At 39.2% G+C, this 15,217-nt stretch overlaps 1 protein-coding gene and 1 long non-coding RNA gene across 3 annotated transcripts; one reads left to right on the top strand and one right to left on the bottom strand.

Moving 5' to 3' along the window:
* Nucleotides 1–1,150: 1,150 nt before the first annotated feature.
* LOC108958562 lies at nt 1,151–6,662 on the bottom strand. Its single transcript, XR_001985809.2, has 3 exons — nt 6,071–6,662; nt 2,352–2,416; nt 1,151–1,599 (listed from the first exon to the last, which is right to left on the bottom strand). It is a non-coding gene; the product is annotated as an uncharacterized LOC108958562 (long non-coding RNA).
* A 5,001-nt stretch (nt 6,663–11,663) lies between these two features.
* Nucleotides 11,664–14,986, top strand: LOC104437277 (disease resistance protein RPV1). 2 transcript variants are annotated; one of them, XR_005549638.1, is made up of 4 exons: nt 11,666–12,178; nt 12,376–13,470; nt 14,149–14,454; nt 14,541–14,986. XR_005549638.1 is itself a non-coding variant. In XM_039309072.1 (3 exons), the coding sequence occupies exons 1-2, from the start codon at nt 11,967–11,969 to the stop codon at nt 12,623–12,625; spliced, it is 462 nt and encodes a 153-aa protein (XP_039165006.1). In that variant the 5' UTR covers nt 11,664–11,966; the 3' UTR covers nt 12,626–14,454; nt 14,541–14,986. The 2 variants fall into 2 exon arrangements, 1 of the variants encoding a protein (XP_039165006.1); XM_039309072.1 differs by having other exon boundaries at nt 11,664–12,178; nt 12,376–14,454.
* The last annotated feature ends 231 nt before the right edge of the window (nt 14,987–15,217 follow it).

The raw sequence follows: 15,217 nt of genomic DNA, 5'->3' as shown, positions 1-15,217 counted from the left end.
TTTGGATTCTACATCAAGATTGATTTGATTGACTCAATCTAACTGATTGACAATTAGATCTTGAAGATAAGAACTTTTATACAAAGAAGCTTTACTTGTGGAAACCAAGATTCTGTTTATATGAACGATCAGAATCAATTTGGGATTCTACTTTTATCACTTAACGGCCACCAAATCTTCTAAATACAGATCTGTCCAATTGGTAGATTAGAAGACGATCATCGAGATACTATCCAACGGTTAGTTTGGAAGTGAATGAGTATTTAAGGAGATCAATGACTGATGAACAAGTAAGAGATGGAAAGCGTAGAATTTATAATTCCAAAATCTGAGTAACCTTCAATGATACACTTATCTCTTGTGAGTTTAAACGTTTATGATCGTGAGAGAAATACAAAAAAAGTGACCTAGTGAGATAGTGTGATTTATTACGAAGTGTTTGTATTCAAAGTTATAATCTCTTGTTGATTGCATAGTGGAATCCAGCCATGAAGGCTGTTAGCGTGGGAGAGTGGACGTAGGCTTGATATAAGCCGAATCATTATAAAATCTTTATTCTTATTCTTTTCCCTGAACTCATTTTTTTTATTCGTAGTTCTATTTAATTGCTAAAGTCCGATCTCGCTCAAAGTTTGCTGCTCTTCAAACTCAGTTTCAAAAGTCGATTGTTATTCAAACTCAAGTTAAAAGTAAAGGTTTTTACTACATTTTGTAAAATTTGTTTTTACACATATTCACTCCATTTAGGTGTTCATACTAGCACTTTCAATAATAAACAACAATTTATGTCTAATAATTTTTGTGGATGGAGAGAACATTTTTCGTTTATTTATTTTTAAATAACATAAGCGGTCACTTTTTTTAAAACATTTTTTTGTAAATTATTAATCTTTTGTGAAACAAACAAATCTTCAAATAGCACGAACTTTAGTTCTTCTTTTTATGCAATTAGAGGGTTTTAATGTCTTGATCTCAAATTAGATTGCACTTTCTTTATTCCATATATAAGCATAATTTGGAGGCCTTAGTTGTTTGATCTCAAATCCTTGACGATCCTCTCTTCTCTTGGAAGAGCTGTTCCCTCTCCACCTGGGCAGAGAAAATCCCTATCCCTATAATGGGTGATAGCATCATCAACTCTCAAGAACCCCCCTGAAATCTCTTTTAGCTACATTACAATGGAGGATAGCATCATCCTCTTCAAAAAAGGGAAACCTTTTCTTCCCCAAAAACCTATAACTCCTCAAAATCCCAAACCCTAACTTATGAATACCCACTACTTCTTCCTCTGAACTGCAACAAGACCATCTGCTTCTATGGTTAGGGCGCATCATGATCTCAGTTGGAAAGGAAGTCTCCAAAATTCAGCCGAGCTACTCATTCCAGAACCAAGGCTAGGGTGCATCAAGACTTCGACTTGGGTTGGTGGCACTGTTCCATTAAGCGGTTGGACAAATCCAAACTTTTCACAGGAACCTACCCTGTCATCCACAAGAGTTCCTTTCGGGCTTTGGTTGTAGCATCTCGGCGACACTCTCCCCCAAGAGCTCCCTTCAAAGCAAGTTGTAAACCTGACTTTTAACAATAAGTTTTCTCCTTCTGTCATCCACAAGAAAGGAACATGGAGAAGGAAAATGAAACTGAAATACGTCTTGCAGCGCTATGTAAAAGTTTGGGCCATTTGTGGTCGGAGGATGATGTTGTGAATGTGAGATGTGAAATCTCAGTTGAAAAAAAGAAGAGAATGTATGTTGACCCTCTATGGCAAGCTCTTTTTCAAGCCAAATGTGAACTTTTAGGCTTTCCAAAATACCATGAAGAAGGCTTGGATGACAGATATAATGACGTGCAACCAAAAAGAACCAGGGTTTTACTTGTTTTTGTTTGAATTAGAAGCTGAAAAAGAAAAAGTCATAAATCAAAGACTGTGGTCCTTTGCAAGCAACTTATTGGTATTGAAACAATGTGTGGCTGATATATCAGAGCATTGCTATGATTTCACTAAGTGTGCATTTTGGGTCCAACTAGTAGGAATACTCCTAGGATGGATCCTAGAAGATGTTTATTCTGACTTAGCCGCAAAAATAAGAAAGGTTCTGGAAATTTAACTCCAAACAAAGGGAGGTCCCTATAAAACAGGATGAGTGAAGGTTGAAGTGGATTTAACGGCTCATTTGGATCTGGAACTATTGTGAAATTAGGAGAAAAAATGTTATGGGTGAAATTTAAGTATGAATGATTACCCCACTACTGTTATTCATGTGGAAGAATAGGCCATTATGCATCAAATTGTGAAGAAATCCCATATGAGCAAACAAAATGGGCTGAGAACAAAGTAGGAAAGTATGGACCTTGGCTGAAGGCTCAAGTAAGAGAAAAAAGTCCACATTGGGAGGCTTTCTATGGAGCGATTAACCTGCAGCAAGAAGAAGAGGAATCAAGTCCCTGATATGCAAATCCAGTCAGCTGGCATGGAAATTGTTGTGAGAGAGGAAGGAGCTCAAATGCCAGTTTTAACTAGAAGCAAAAAACGATCTACAACCTTGTACTATCTGAGCATGAGGAAAGTGTAGTTCAAAATGTAGTAGAAAAGATAAGCAAAGGCAAGCAAATAGCTATATTCAAACCACCCTTTGCTGAAGTTAACAAGACCAAGGTGTCAAGCGTTAAGAAAAAGCAGATTTTTAAAAGAACAAAGAAGCAGAAGATGATTCAAGAATTTGCCATAACATTGATAGATGAGGTGGAGCTATTAGATACTCCTATTCAGGTGATAAGAGAAGGGAAGGAGTGAGCTCTGGTGGCTAGGCCGAATAAGCCACCGAAAATGACATGAGGGTTTTGAGCTGGAATTGTCAAGGGTTGGACAATCCCTTGATGATTCAAGAGCTAAGAACCTTAGTGGCTCAAGAAAGGCCCAACCTAGTTTTTCTAATGGAAACAAAAAACAAAGAGTTGCTAGTGGAAAGGGTAAGAAGACAGCTTAAGTTCCCACATTCTTATCTTGTACAATCGGAAGAAATTGTAGAAGGTTTGGTTATTATGTGGCTTGAGGAGGTAGAAATCAAAGTGAATTTCAGCTCGAAAGAACTTATTGATCTAAAGTGCAAAGAACCGGAAAGTGAGAAACATATGAGAATCACATTCTTCCATGCATCCACGAACTTTCGAGAGAGGCTAGCACTTTGGCAACAAATAAAAAAATTTCATGTTATGAACCAACTCCCGTGGATATGTATGGGGGATTTTTTAACGAAATTCTGTATAATTGGGAGAAAGAAGGCATGAGAGAGGCCGATCATCACAAAATTGTGGCTTTCCGAGAGTTCACAAATGGCTGTTCCTTCATGGACATGGAGAGTAAAGGTTGTGCCTATACGTGGACAAACAAGAGAGAAGGTGATGCACTAGTAAGGAAAAGGCTTGATAGAGTGTTCCGCACTATGGAGTGGAGGGCGGCCTTCCCAAATACAGAAGTGATAGCACCACCTGTTGCGGGATCAGATCACAACCCGCTTATGCTCTACTTATATTTATTACAAATACAAGAAAAAAGGCATTCAAGTTTGAAGCTTATTGGCTAGAAGAACATGAATGTGGGGAAATCATAAGAAGCACATTGCAAGAGGAATAGTTTTAGTCGTTAAGCTTCCTAGAGAAAATCTAAGAAGTATCAAAGAAGCTAGCATTATGGAGTCGGGGAAAGTTCTCCAACGCATCATACCAGATCAAAGGGCTGAAAGGGAAATTGATAGAGATAAACAACAAACCAGGGGCAGCCATCAGTAAAAAAGAAAGCCAAGATATAGTCGAATAGCTAGGAAAAGCTATGGAAACAAGAGAAATGTATTAGGGATGAGATCACGTATTGAGTGGTTGCAGTGGGGTGACAAAAATATTAAATATTTTCACGCAACAATAATCTAGAGGAGGCATTGGAACAGGATAACAATGCTGAAGATTGATGAAAGGAGTTGGTGTAGAGAACCAAATTCTCTTAAAAGTCATATAAGGGAATTCTATCGAAACTTATATGAATTGGTAGGACCCCGGAATTTCCAACCTATCCTTGATCAATGCTTGAGTTCGATTGGAGAAGAGTTAATGAAAACTTGATGGCCAACATCACAATGGAGGAAGTTAAAGAAGTCATATTCCAGCTAGGAGCAACAAAAGCCTCAGGGCTTGATGGAATGAATGGGCAATTCTATAGGACCTATTGAGAAGAAATCAAGATATACTTCACCTAGTTCAGAACTTCTTTGACATAGGTACCCTTGACCCAAACTTAAATATGACTCATATTTCTCTAATTCCTAAGGTTAAAAACCCTGAGGAAATCAGCTAATTTAGACCTATAAGCCTCTTAATTTAAGCTACAAAATTATATCAAAAGTGATGGCTAATAGGCTAAAACCATGGCTCCAAGAGATAATAGCAGTAGAACAAAGCACCTTTGTGCAAGGCCGGCAAATTCAAGATAACATTCTCATAATCTAGGAAGTGTTGCACTAAATGAGGATTAAAAAGAGCAGGAAGAAGTTCCAAGCCATTCTTAAACTAGACATGTAGAAGGCGTATGACAAAATTGGATGGGACTTCTTGAGAGTTTGTATGCTGAAAATGGGCTTTTGCAAACGATGGGTCGATCTAATCATGAAATGTGTCACAATGGTATCGTTTTGCGTGAAAGTGAATGAAGAACCCACGCGGGTTTTTCCCCCACACGAGGCATTAGACAAGGAGACCCATTATCACCTTATCTATTTATATTAGTGACAAATGTGTTATCATGGTTGATGCACAAAGCACAAGTGGATGGAAGCCTAAGGGAAATAACTCTAAACAGGTACTACCTAACATTATCCCACCTATTATTTGCTGATGATGCTATCTTCTTTCTGGATGGAACGGTTAGAGGATGTCAAAGTCTGGCAGCAATTCTAAACAAATACTGTTATGCAACAAGTCAAGCTGTCAATTTAAATAAATTTGGAACCACTTTCAGTAGTGGCTATCCACAGAATTTGGAGGGGAATATGGCTCAAGAACTATGCGTCCCAATTATAGAGAAGACCAGGAAGTACCTTGGAATGCCATTCGATTGGGGTCAGTCCAAGAAAAACATGTTCACTTGGATTTTGGCTAGAATTAATATGAAGATGGAAGGATGGAAATAATTTTTTTTCTCAAAAGTAGGTAAAGAAATATTGAATAAAGAGTGTAGTGCAAGCTATTCCCCAATATGCCATGTCAATTTTCAAGATACCAAACTCTATTTGTAATGCTATAGAGATGAGAGTTGCATCTTTTTGGTGGAAACAAAGTGATGTTAGAAATGACATGCACTGGAAAAAATGGGAAATGATGAAATTCCGGGAAGATGAAGGAGGCTTAAGCTTCAAAGATTTGCAAACCTTGAATAGAGCTATGTTGGGTAAATAAGTTCGGAGGTTATGTCAGAATCCTTCAACACTGTGGAGTTAGATTTTTCGAGGTATATACTTCTCGGATGGGGAATTTTGAAAAGCCAAAAGAGGACTTCGACCTTCCTGGGGTTGGTAGAGTATCTTAACTGGGAGAGAAGTTATTGAGCTCGAACTTAGATGGGTAGTAGGGGATGGTAAAACTATAAAAATCCGAGAGGACAAGTGGTTACCCTCTGGCATAATTGGCGGTCCTACAAATAGGGATGAGCCACACAAAGTGGCCGAACTGATAAATACCAACACAAGGAAGTGGAAAGAGCAAACTTTACAGAACCTCTATGCAGAAAAAGTCGTCGAGGAGATATTAGCAACCCCCATTAGTCCTTCCCCCAAGGCGGACACCCTATACTAGACAGCAAACAAAACTGGAAACTATATAGTCAAGAGCGGCTACAACAATGAGTGATCCAAGTTTTCCAAGGCAGCTACAAACATAGCTTTAACCTCATTCCAGCCAATGAGACAATTATGGATGAAAGTATGGAATATCCTAATCCCCCCCCAAATACGCACATTTCTATGGAGCATATGTCAAGATGCCCTACCAACACGTGAAAAACTTTACAAGAGAAGAGTCTTACCGGACCCAATATGTCCACTCTGCTCCAAATACCCTAAGACAATTGAACACTTGCTCTTCTCATGCCGCTGGACAGGAGGAATATGGTCGGATCCAACTTTGCAAAGTTTTAACAGCCTACAAAATGTCCCTAGAGCAGACAAGTGGCTGTCGGATCTCTTTGAAGATAGCAGTTGAACTCCAAGGACAGCTACCGAAACCTCACCTACAGTAGAGGAAGTCGCAACGATACTCTAGTTTATGTGGAAAGCGAGGAACAACGCGATCTTCCGAGGACTTTAGCCGAATCCCATAGCCATACTAGAAGAGGCAAGAGCTCAAGCCATCACATACCTCAAATGGAACCCACAAAACAGCAGATCAAAAACCAAATCAAGAAAGGAAGACACGAAATGGTTGTCCCCAACAAACTCAAACCTGAAGCTGAATGTGGATGCATCTTGGGTGGGGAGCAAAATCCCAAGCTCAACCGCTGGGATCCTAAAAAATTCTTGTGGAATGGTGGAAAGAGGCTTCGCGTGCGAGATCCGAGCTGCAACCCTTCTTCAAGCGAAACCTAGCCTTTGTAAAAGGTCTGAATTTTCTGAAGCAAATCCAAGAGGCTCATATGTGGGGAAGTCAAAAGGAAAAAATAGATTATGTCTATAAAGGTGACGAGTTGATTGTAGTGGAGAGCATAATGGGCCAGGAAGAAGCACCTTGGGACGTGAGGAACATAGTCCAAGAAGGAAAAAGAATCCTAGCCCAATCCAGCCAAGTAAAGACAACTCATTGCCCCCGGGAAGGAAACCGAGCCGCCGATTAGATAGCAAAAGCACATCAAACCAAAAAACTCCCTCTCAATTGGGTGTCTTACCATCCCCAGCCTCTTAGGGACATTTTATGTTCCGAAGTATGTTTACCTTTGTCTTGTAATTATCGTATGAAGGAATGAAAGAAATTCCCCGTTTTCGACCAAAAAAAAAAAAATCCTTGACAATCTTGATCTCTTTCCGAAGTCATGTTGGCCGAAATTCTGATAAATGTCTTGATGACCTAAATCTGAAAGTTTCATGTTTTTGAAATTCCTTAATTTTCAGGACTTCTTGTAAGCGGCTCTACATAATTTAAAGTCTTCGTCTCTCCGTCTTGAAATGAATAGACGAATGAATGCTATTTTGACCTAAATTAGAATTTTGGATTAACATCTACTTTGATTTAGACAATATCGTATTCGTATTCGTTTTGTATTTTATATGGATAAATGCTATTTTGATTAAGCTAATTCATTTAACCAATATCTTTGTTAAAGTTTTAAGTGTTCGACCATAAATACGATCCTCATTTGATTAGACAATTACGCTTGCAATAAGATTGGTGAGTACTGAAATGTTTGAGCATAACTTTTTTGTTTTTGCTGTTTTGCAAATACATTCAAGAAATCACACTGAAAATAAGCAAGTTAATGAAGAAATTAACTTTCATTTGTCTATCCAATGACCAACATGCTTTCATATTACTATAACTTAATTATTTCATAGTTCAATCTCATATGGTTACCATCTGTTATCAATGGAACAACGTAGTGGAACCGCTAAAATTCGATTTTTTAATTGTGATGATTATTGAATGAGTTGAATTGATTCACCCCTAAAAATTGGGAACGTGTCAAATGATTGAAATTTTACAATTTAGTGCTTATGGTCCATTTAATCCATACAATACCTATAAAAGTCTCTTTGTTTTGCCAAATAAGCATAACTTGAAAGAGATAACGATATGGGCAAGGGAAAAAGTACTAAAAAAGTCATAAATATATTATATTGATATCAATTTAGTTTTAAATATTTTAATTGGACTAATTTAGCCCTAAACATTTTTACATTAATATCAATTTAGTCCACTTGCCTAATTTAGACTAGAAATTACTAACGTTGCACAATTGATATTGACATGGAAATTTTAATAATATTTTAATAATATTCTGATTTTTTTTTGAATTTTTAATTTTTTTTCCTTTTTTTTTCTTTTCATTGCCTTTTCTTTGGTTAATGGCCATTGTCAGCTATCAGCCATAGTCATGGCCGATGAGAGCTAGCCTAGCTTGGGTTACCCTCGCTGGTGAGGGTGAGCACTGACTGTCTAGGTGTGGCCAAGTTAGTCCCCTCTTGTTAGATTTGGCAAGCCTGCTCGCCCAAGCCAATGCAACCTCACTAAGCTTCTCTTGAGCGGGGGTTGGCCTTGCCAAACCTCACCATTGCCCAGGTGAGGGTCGTCGGGTCTTGCCCTTGCCCAAGTGAGGCTTGATTAGGCCAATCCTCGCTTAGACGAGGCATGGTGAGGTTCCCTTGGCTTGGTCGAGAGTTGGCCTCACCAAATTTGATGAGGAGGGCCTAGCCTAGCTACGGTTGGATGATTGGTGCTCGCCCTCGTCTAGGCGTGGCCTAGTGAGGCCGGCCCTCATCTAGGCGTGGCCTAGTGAGGCCGCCCTCACCAACCGTGACTATGGCTGGTGGCCGACGATGGCCACCGACAAAAGAAAAGGCAAAGAAAGTGAAAATGGAAAAAAATCAAAAAATTATTTTAAAATTAAAAAAATTCGAAAAATATATTTAAATATTATAAAAAAGTCTACGTTAGTGCCGACCATGCCATGTTAGCAATTTCTAGGCTAATTGATCGGATGGATTGAATTGGTATTAATATGAAAAAAGTTTATGATTAAATTGATTCAATTGAAAGGTTTATGATTGAATTGATACCAATATAATATATTTATGACTTTTTTATTAATTTTTTTCTCTTGGGCAGCCCTCGATCTTTTCTTTTGTTTGCTTAATCTAATTCCTGAGCCTTTGAAAGTTCAGTCCCTATAGTCGTCTCGTTAGGCATGTCACCTAGAGATGTGAGTTTTTCAAACCATCATTCAATTCAAAGAGGAAATTGGGAGATGTGCCCTTTTACGGTTGCACCTTATGGTCTTGGGCACTTGGCATTTTTTCTATTAATTCATGTTGGCTTGAGGTTCAAGCTTTTCAACTTTGTCTTTTTGCGTTCGTTGTTTTTATTTGAACTTAAATGTACTATTTTCTCGTTAATTTCTTTGAATTTGAGATTCTCTTTCTATTAGATAACTCTCTTCCTCTTCTTAGACACGAGCTCTCTCTCTCTCTCTCTGTGTTGGGTTTGGGAGGTTCCCACTTATCTTGAGCGGTTTGGGGGATTCCCACTTATCTTGAGCTTCCAACTCTCTCTCTGTCTCTCTCTGTTGGGTTTGGGGGGTTCCCACTTATCTTGAGCGGTTTGGGGGATTCCCACTTATCTTGAGCTTCCAACTCTCTCTCTCTCTCTCTCTATTGGGTTTGGGGGGTTCCCACTTATCTTGAGCTTCCAACCTCTGTGTGTGTGTGTGTGTGTGTGTGTGTGTGTGTGTGTGTGTGTGTGTGTGTGTGTGTCTCTCTCTCTCTCTCTCTGTTGGGTTTGGGGGGTTCCCACTTATCTTGAGCTTCCAACCTCTGTGTGTGTGTGTGTGTGTGTGTGTGTGTGTGTGTGTGTGTCTCTCTCTCTGTTGGGTTTGGGGGTTCCCACTTATCTTGAGCGTGTGTGTGTGTGTGTGTGTGTGTGTCTCTCTCTCTCTCTCTCTGTTGGGTTTGGGGGTTCCCACTTATCTTGAGCTTCCAACCTGTGTGTGTGTGTGTGTGTGTGTGTGTGTGTGTGTGTGTTGGGTTTGGGGGGTTCCCACTTATCTTGAGCTTCCAACTTTTCCAAGCTATTATTTGGCCTAAAGTCTATTGGGAAAATTTGCTAAATACCTCAAATTTTCCCTAAGAGGTTTTGGAGTCTCTTGGAAAAACTGAATCAAATGCATTCTTAATATATTCAAGTTGGCTTGTAACTCAATTTTTAAAGATTCTGAGTGAAGATAAATCCAATTGGATATGTTGATGGGTTCGGATTTAAACTCTTTATTAGTAATCTTTCTAAATAAATGTATTAAATTTTACTGTGCACTCCTAACAAATGATATTAGAGTCGATTTTAATTAGTGGGCCCCCAATCCGTTGTGGTGTTTGATGAATATCTCAATGAAAGAATCTGATGGCCAACTTAGTTTCTAGGCTATAGGAGTTGTGGTGTATTAACATAGTCTTGATGGCAACTTTTCCTTAGGAGGGATATATTTGGTGTGGTGTGGAGCAGTTCATATATCCTACTTAGTCAATATAATTAATTGGTTTAAGTTTTTGAGTAAATATAAATAAGTTATATTCAATTGGATATGTTGATAGGTTTGGACTTGTACTCTCCTAGCTATCTTCTTGGATGAAGGTATTAGACTTCTATTACCCCTTCCAACATCCATGACCACGAGCTCAAAGCTTGAGTGGCCATGGCCACAAGCTCGAAGATCAAAGCAACCATAGCTGCCATGAGCTCAAGCTTAAGCATCCATGGCTGCGGGCTTAAGAAATGTCAATCATGCCACTCCGTGTCCATGGTGGCTACGAGACTCTACATAGAATGTCTTGACCCAAGAGATTCTTGATCATTGCCATTGCTAGGAGCTTTAAGCTACAATGGCCATGGCTTTCAAGAGTTCGAGCATTCAAGCAACCGTGACTGTAAACATCAAAGCTCGAGTGACCATTGCTATGAGAGCTCGAGTCTTAGCTCCTTGGCCATGGCAGTTGCAAGTTGAGGAAGCTCTGGCTAATTTTGCTATAAGTTCGAAGCTCAAGCGATCATGACCACGAGCTTGAGACAGCAAGAGAAGAAATGGATAGGAGACGTTGATAGAGAGAACAGAAGAGAGAAAGGCCATGAATATTGCGATCTGGCACAATAGATAGAAAAAGAGGAGAGAGTCGAACGGCTTTGTTTGCAAGCTTGAAGCTTGAGCTTCTGTGGCTACCATAAGGCGGAGCTTTGCATTTGCTAGCTTTGGACACGCGGTTACCACAAGCTTTGGCATTGAAGTCAAAATCTATGGTTATGGCGGTCGCGAGAAGAAAGAAGAAAACCAAGTGTAGAACAAAAAAGAGTGACGCAACAGAGATGGTCACAGACAGAGAGGAAGGGGAGAGAGTCCTTCGCTAGCAAAAGAAAATCAAAAGGTCCACGTGAGCTGAACAATTCCGCGTCACTTCAAACAAATCCGTCCTCGAACACCAGAAGGATGATCAGTGTAACTTTTCAAAAGGTACAAGGACGTTCTGGACAAAAGAGGTAGAGTGATGATATCAAACTGTCACACTATTCTTTTAAGTTAGCAAACATTTTCCCTTTTTTAAGGACGTTTTGGACAAAGGAGGTAGAGTGATGACATCAAACTGTCACGTTGTTCTCTTAAGTTAGCAAACATTTTCCCTTTTTTAAGGACGTTTTGGACAAAAGAGGTAGAGTGATGATATCAAACTGTCACACTATTCTCTTAAGTTAGAAAACAATTTCCCTTTTTTATTATTTTCTTTTTAGGCTAAGAGAGAGACGGCATGGAAACCACTCGGACATCGGAATGGCAAATTTAATTCAACATAATTTACAGGGGCTCACCTAACGATGTTTGACTTTTGGGTAGGACTATATGTTGAGTGGAGTCGTGAAAGTTCCACCACTGAATTTGAAAATTTTCTTTCTGGCTTTACATTGAAACTGAAGAAGTGAGAGATCATCCATGCCGTTCCTCCAACTTGAAAAGGAGCCGATGGAGAAAATGTTACAAGATATCCAGTAGGGTGAGGACTTATTGTGGTATATATTCTCCCTCGTTCCAGAGTACGCTCCTGCAGTCGTTCCAAGACTAGGGCCGCCGGGTCGGCTTGCGGCTTCTGCACACGATCGCCCGGCCCAAGATTTCGATTCCCATCTTCTCTGAGAGCTGCGGTGCCAGCAAACGGTGCCTCCGCCAGCTCGTTCAGATGGCGGCGGACGGGAAGAGCGCGGGACAAGTGGTCTTGCCCTTCTTCGACGGAGTCGAGCGCTCGCACGCGCCACACCTGACGGGGAGCTTCCAGGAGGCCTTCCGTTCACAGGAGATGTGCTTTGAGCAAAGGGATGTGGAGGCAGGGCAACAGGTGCTCGGAGATGTCAGCTTCTTGAAAGGATGGGAATGGGAGAGAATCGTTAATGGGTATGCAATTTCATCTGCATCTAAACTTGTTGACTTTCGTTCAATGACATCTTGGTGCTGTAATCCTAGATAGCTTATTGGTAGAATGGAAATATAGTTTTGTTCATAATCCTTCGTAATATGTTGCTGATATGGCGATGTCGTCCGATGGGATTCAGTAAAATCTTTTAATTTCTTCTGTGTTGTTTTTTGGATAGGCACCGAGGAGAATTTGTAATAATAGTTGTTGAAACTGATCCGAGCGAGTTTCGACAAGGTTTTCGGATAAATGTTCCTGAGAGTTTGGTTGGAAATAATGATCATATTAAGAAGATTATGGGATTGCTGGACACTACTTCCAATGGTACTCGAAGAATTGGAATTTATGGCATGGGTGGCATTGGCAAAATCACTTTCACCTTCGGAGAATTTGCGCTTCAAAAAATTGTCAATGATTCTTCTCGATGACGTGGATCATAAGTATCGATTAAATGCTTTGACCCAAGCACAAAATTGGTTTACGTCAGGAAGTAGGATCATCGTCACATTTAGATATGAAGCTGTACTTGATCAAGGTGGAATTTTGATTAGACTACAAGTATGACTATCCTCCAAGTGCGTTGTAAGGTAAATTCGGGAGGATTCCTTTTAGCTCTTGAGGTTATAGGTTCATATTTGTCTGTCTAATCTAATAAATAGATATGAGAAGTGCTTAAGAACTTAAGGAAAGAACCTGATAGAGATGTCCAAAAGATATTGAGGATAAGTTATGACGCATATCAATAAATTTTCCTCAACATTGCTTGCTTTTTCATTGGCATGAATAGTAATTTTGCCAAAGGACACTTCAAGTTGTAGGTTCATATTTATGTATTTAATTCAACAAGAATATATGGGAAGTGCTTCAGAAATGAAGAAACAAACCTCTCATAGAGATGTCCAAAAGATTTTGAGGATAAGTTATGACGCATATCCACAATTTTCTCCAACATTGCTTGTTTTTTCATTGGCATGGTTAGCCCATTCGCCAGAGGATTGTGAAATTTGTCCGGTTTGATAATTGAATAACTGATAACATATTGTGGTGATGAAAGATATAGTCAAGAGATCTTGGTTAGGATGTTGTGTGCCTAGCAAAGGACATTGTGTGCACCGATGACGTTTTGTGCCTAGAAGGGTTAACATATGTTGGTGAGTGAAGGGTATAGTCAGTTAAGAGGCCTTGGTAAGGACGTTGTGTGCCTAGAAGCGTGAGCAGAAGAACTGGTCTATGGATCTTTGAGGAAGCCTTGAAAGTACTAGAAGCGAATAAGGTAATCTACTACCTATTTTTGCCTGCTCTCTTAGCTCTTATGTACTTATTTAATTCAATATGTAGCATCTGTTGTTGTTTAATACTTACCTATTAAATTGCATAATGGCAAGCTCCTGTTTCTAGGGATATTTCTCTTCCCTTCTATTTTAAATACTGTTATAAAAAAATTCTAGTTGTAAATCTAAAGAATCTGGAGATGAAAAGGGATGTTGCAGCTCTAAAAAATGTATTTCTGAACACATAAAGTACTGTGCTTCACTGCATAGTCATAACACGAACGACTACAACAAAGCCACAGCTTTACCAAACAGATGCTTTATCATCGTAAAGTAGATAATCACTTCCTTTTAATTGGTTTTGTGACTCTTTATTGTTGGCTTGCTTTTAACAGCTTGACCTTTAAAGAAAAAATATGTGTCTAAAATGAGATGAGAACGGGTCATAAGTTCTAATCTTGGCAGTCCTTGTGTTTGTTATGTCTGTTACTGTTCTTATTGTGCTTGTTTTATGGTCTGCAGTTGTCTATGTGATGTGGATATGTTCAGATATAGTTTCATGTGTTATGCTTCATATTTGAGTAAATGTGTTAAGTAATATGTTATATAGATTGTGTTGACCTGAACTTTTTCTCAGACATATGATGCAATACTAATGATATCCAGTGTTTTACTTTTAGGTTACTGGAAAGGGTTGGGCCGTTTGTTTTGAGAGAGATGCACAGATGAGATAGTTTGACCAAGGTTGTTGAATATACAAAGGTGAACGGTTTCAAAATTTGTTGAACTTAACATTCCTTGTAGTAAGAGGTGAAATCTTACTGGAGATTGTATGTAATTATTATCTGAATTAAGATGGCTTCTGTGGAAGAGTTGTCCTCCCTCTGTTTTGTCGCAGACAATTTTCATCTAGGAACAATTGGTTGACCTGAGATTTTTCGCAAAGTAATACTTCAAAGCACTGTGGAAGATGGAGTTAGATCATGGTAAGATGGAAAAGCATATCCTCTTCTCTGTATTTGGAAGTCGGCTTGTTTTCAATACTAATCCAGAAATATCTTCATTCCTCCAGATGGCAAAGCAGCTAAAAGTTCTCAAGCTAATGTACTCCTGACCTGTCAGCCTTTACAAATTTGGAGACTCTAATCCTTGAATGTTGCGACTCATTGGAATGAATTCACTCTTCTATTGGAAAGGTCAAGAGCCTTGCTTCCATGGAATTGAGTGACTGTAAGAATCTAGTGGACCTACCTACAGAATTGGGTAGATTAGAAGAATTAAAAGAACTTCTAGATGGAACAGCTATACGAGAAATTCATACATTTTCAGGTTCTCTGAAGAAGCTGGAGAGGCGTAATGGCAAGTATTGTTAGTTATTAGTGGGCTGCCTGACTCAATAAGCCATCTTGTAAATTTGTCAACCCTGGATTGAATTTCTGTAGAAATTTCACTCAATATCGGGAGGCCATCGGCTCCCTCATTTATTTATTTATTTTTGCTCAGTATTTGGCCCCCTTATGAAACTGCCCTATTTATCTTTATGAAATTCATTGAGAACGATCCTCGACTTAATGGGAATGTTGGAATCATTAACCAAACTAAACTTGTCCGGCTCGAGCATTACAGAGTTACCTGAATCTTTAGGGAATTTGCAGAGTTTAACGACTCGTGATGCTTGCTTCTAGTTAGGTAAGAAAGTTTCCCAGTTCTATTCGAAAGTTGGTCAAGCTCCTAGAGTTTAGTGCCTTA

The sequence above is a fragment of the Eucalyptus grandis genome, chromosome 3, assembly GCF_016545825.1.
Source record: "Eucalyptus grandis isolate ANBG69807.140 chromosome 3, ASM1654582v1, whole genome shotgun sequence".
Taxonomy (NCBI): Eukaryota; Viridiplantae; Streptophyta; class Magnoliopsida; order Myrtales; family Myrtaceae; genus Eucalyptus; species Eucalyptus grandis.
The sequence above is the reverse complement of the archived record's forward strand: the minus strand, read 5'-3'. Positions and strand labels throughout refer to the sequence as shown.